This window comes from Impatiens glandulifera, chromosome 8 (assembly GCF_907164915.1).
Source record: "Impatiens glandulifera chromosome 8, dImpGla2.1, whole genome shotgun sequence".
In the NCBI taxonomy this organism is placed as follows: domain Eukaryota; kingdom Viridiplantae; phylum Streptophyta; class Magnoliopsida; order Ericales; family Balsaminaceae; genus Impatiens; species Impatiens glandulifera.
This window is the reverse complement of record NC_061869.1, coordinates 25,764,403-25,768,063: the sequence shown is the minus strand read 5'-3', so window position 1 is coordinate 25,768,063 and position 3,661 is coordinate 25,764,403. Positions and strand designations below refer to the sequence as shown.

The following is a 3,661-nucleotide window of genomic DNA, read 5'->3' as shown; positions in this document are numbered from 1 at the left end:
TAACTCAAACTTGAAACCACGTTATCAAAGAGATGTAACTTATGATGGTCGTGCGTGAGAACTGTTATATTACTCCTGGCTGTTACAACGTTTACAAATAAATGGAAGATCTGCATTAATGAGGAAAACGACAGATTTGCAATGATGAAGAAAACAAAATATTTGCAATAATGAGGAAAATAGAATATTTTCAATAAATTTCATTAAATTAGAAAATTAAGAGTTTTTTATTTTAGTATAAATAAAGTGTATGTTACTCTCATTAGAGGAAGAAAAATAAGAGAGAGATAACAACTCTTGTAATTGTTTTTTTAAGATTTTATAGAAATTTCTCAAAGTTTTGTGAGTGATTCTCTTCATGGGCCAACATTTGGTATCAGAGCATTAGGTGAATGCCCAAAATCATCCGGTGGGATCAAATGTCGAAGGGTGCAGGATCATCAGGAGCGCAACAAAACAATGGCATATTCCACTATCCGCAGCTAACACACACGAACTACATCAGTTGGGTGATTCGTGTACAGGCTATGATGGAGGACCAAGGAGTATGGGAGGCAGTCGAGTCAGTAGAAGGTACAGAGATTGATGTCCGACGTGATAAGAAGGCGAGGTCACATCTTCTACAAGCACTTCCGGAGGATCTTCTAATGAAGGTGGCAAATAAGAAGACGGCGAAGGAAGTGTGGGATTGTCTCAAGACGAGGTTCGTCGGCGCAGACCGAGTGAAGAATGCACGATTGCAGACATTGAAGAGTGAGTTCGATAGGATGCATATGAACGACAGTGAGTCGCTCGATCAATATGCTGGTCGACTCACATCCATATCAGTCAGGTACTCAAGCCTTGGAGAAACACTAAATGATATTGCAATCGTAAAGAAGCTCTTTGACACCGTGCCAGAAAGGTTTATCAGTGTGGTAGCCGGCATCGAGCAGTTTTACAACCTCGAGACGTTAACATTTGAGGAAGCTGTTGGAAGGCTGAAGGTCTTCGAGGAGCGTACGCGCAAGAAAAACACAAACTTTGGAGGAAACGAAGGACAAGTGCTACTCACTCAAAAGGAGTGGAAGGAACGGTTGAAAAAGGACGAGGAAGACTCGTTGAACCAGTGGAAAAAGGATTCCACAAATAGTGGGAACCGTGGTCAAGGAGGTAGAACCCGAGGTAGAGGCCAAGGGAGAGGAGGCAGAGGAGCACCGTCTCGGAAAGACAAAGAAGGTGGTTCAGGTGGTCGAGGAGCTCCTCGAGACAAGAGTCACATTCGTTGTTTTAATTACAACGAGATGGGACATTACTCAACACAATGTCGAGCAAAGAAGAACGAGGTATCACACCTTACCCACGCAGACAACGTCGAGCGAGCATTATTTATGGAAATCTCGGAGGAGATTCCGCCAATCAATGTTGTCATGCTGAATGAAATGAAGCTGACTCCAGAAATTCTAGAAGCTAAGAACGATGAGACATCAATAGGATCTTGGTTCTTGGACAATGGCGCTAGCAATCACATGACTGGCGATAAAGAGAAATTCTTTGAACTAGACGAGGCAGTCACTGGAAAGGTGAAGTTCGGAGATGGTTCCACGGTACAAATTTGTGGTAAAGGTTCTATCATGTTCGAATGCAAAAATGGCGACTAGTGGCTTCTCGACGGAGTGTTTTTCATTCCTTCTTTAAAAAGTAATCTAGTGAGTCTCGGGCAACTTACCGAGACAGGTCACAAGGTGGTGATGGACGGAGAAGAGCTTAAAGTCTTCGCTAAAAACCCTTCATGCCTTATCATGAAAGTGAGACGAACGCATAATCAACTATATCAAATTTGCTTGAAATTAGCAAAAACGGTTTGCCTTTTAGCTAATCTTGAAGATCCAGCATGGTTATGGCACGCTCGTCTCGGTCATGTTAACTTCCAAGCACTAAAGTCCCTCATAAATAAGGGAATGGCTGCTGGTGTTCCAAAATTTTCTCCTCCAAAACAACTTTGTCGAACATGCCTAGTTGCAAAACAAACGAGATAGTCGTTTGCGTTAGAAGCCAAGTTTCGAGCTAAAAAACCACTCGAATTGTTGCACATTGACTTATGTGGGCCAATCACGCCATCAACCCTAGGAGGAAATCGATACTTCATGCTGATTGTTGATGATAATTCCAGGTGGATGTGGCTCCATATGTTGAGAACAAAGTACGAAGCATGCTCTTCGTTTAAGAAGACGAAGCAATTGGTCGAGAATGTGACCGGACTTCGAATCAAAGTCCTTCGTTCAGATAGAGGAGGTGAATTCTTCTCGAGGGAATTTGAGAGATCTGTGAAGAAGCAGGGATAGAGCGACAATTCACAGCACCATACACTCCTCAACAAAATGGTGTGGTGGAGAGGCGTAATCGAACAGTGATGGCCATGGCTAGGTCGTTGCTCAAAAGCATGGCAGTCCCGAGCAAGTATTGGGGGGAGGCAGTTCGTCATGCAATTTATCTTCTTAACCGGATTCCAACCAAAGTTGTTCGAGACAAAACTCCATTTGAGATGTGGACTGGAGTGAAGCCACACCTAGCGCATCTTCGTGTTTTGGGTGTATTGCGCATGCCAAGGTGACCACTCCCCATTTAAAAAAGTTAGACGACAGAAGTCAGTTGTTTGTCTATTTAGGTGTCGAAGAAGGAAGTAAGGCACACAAGGTTGCTCGAACCACAAAATGACAAGATACATGTGAGTCGTGACATTGTGTTCGAAGAAAGTGCAGCATGGGATTGGCAAAATGAAAAGAGTGATCAACCCTTCAAAGTTTACGAAGAGTTTAATCACGAGCATGTTGGAATTCGAACGATCCCATTTGAGAGTGGATCGACAAGAGGACAGTATACTTCAGAAATGTTCCAAGAGGCTGTTTCGAATCCTCCACAGCTCGAGCAAGTGACTGAACAAACAGACCAAGGCGATGGTTTACCCACTCCATGGTCAGGTGGATACATTGGGAGTGATGAAGGACCTGTTCGATACAAGAACATGACCGATATCTTAGAAGAAGCACCTCGAGTGACACTTGATTTTGAAGATTTGATGTTAGCACTGACGGAGGAACCTTCTTGCTACAATGAAGCGGCTGGACAACCACAATGGGAAGAAGCAATGACTAAAGAAATTGAAGCCATCGAGAAGAATGAGACGTGGTCTCTCGGCCCATTGCCAGTCGGACACAAGTTAATTGGACTCAAATGGGTATTTAAGCTCAAGAAAAACTCAGATAGTGAGGTGATCCAACACAAAGCTCGTTTAGTTGCAAAGGGATATGTGCAACGAAAAGGCATTGACTTCGAAGAAACCTTCGCTCTAGTTGCTCGAATGGACACAATTCGAGTCATTCTTGCCTTGGCAGCCAATTGTGGTTGGAAAATATATCATCACGATGTAAAGTCAGCTTTTCTCAATGGAGAACTGGAAGAGGAAGTGTACGTAACTCAGCCGGAAGGATTCAAGGAAATAGGGAAGGAGAATATGGTGCTTAAATTAAAAAAAGCATTGTATGGCCTAAGGCAAGCTGCTCGTGCGTGGAATCTAAAGTTGGACAAAATTTTGAAGAAAATGAGCTTCGAAAAGTGTACACAGGAGCAAGCGGTGTACACAAGAGGCAACGCTAATACTCGAATTATTGTTGGTATTTAC

At 43.2% G+C, this 3,661-nt stretch overlaps 1 protein-coding gene across 1 annotated transcript; it reads left to right on the top strand.

Annotated features, from left to right (window-relative positions):
• Positions 1 to 419: 419 nt before the first annotated feature.
• LOC124913218 lies at positions 420 to 1,640 on the top strand. The gene has a single exon (XM_047453815.1). The coding sequence runs from the start codon at positions 420 to 422 to the stop codon at positions 1,638 to 1,640; it is 1,221 nt and encodes a 406-aa protein (XP_047309771.1).
• The last annotated feature ends 2,021 nt before the right edge of the window (positions 1,641 to 3,661 follow it).

Excerpts from the sequence above, each read along its gene's own strand:
- LOC124913218 (XM_047453815.1), top strand. The coding sequence starts at position 420 with ATGTCGAAGGGTGCAGGATCATCAGGAGCGCAACAAAACAATGGCATA.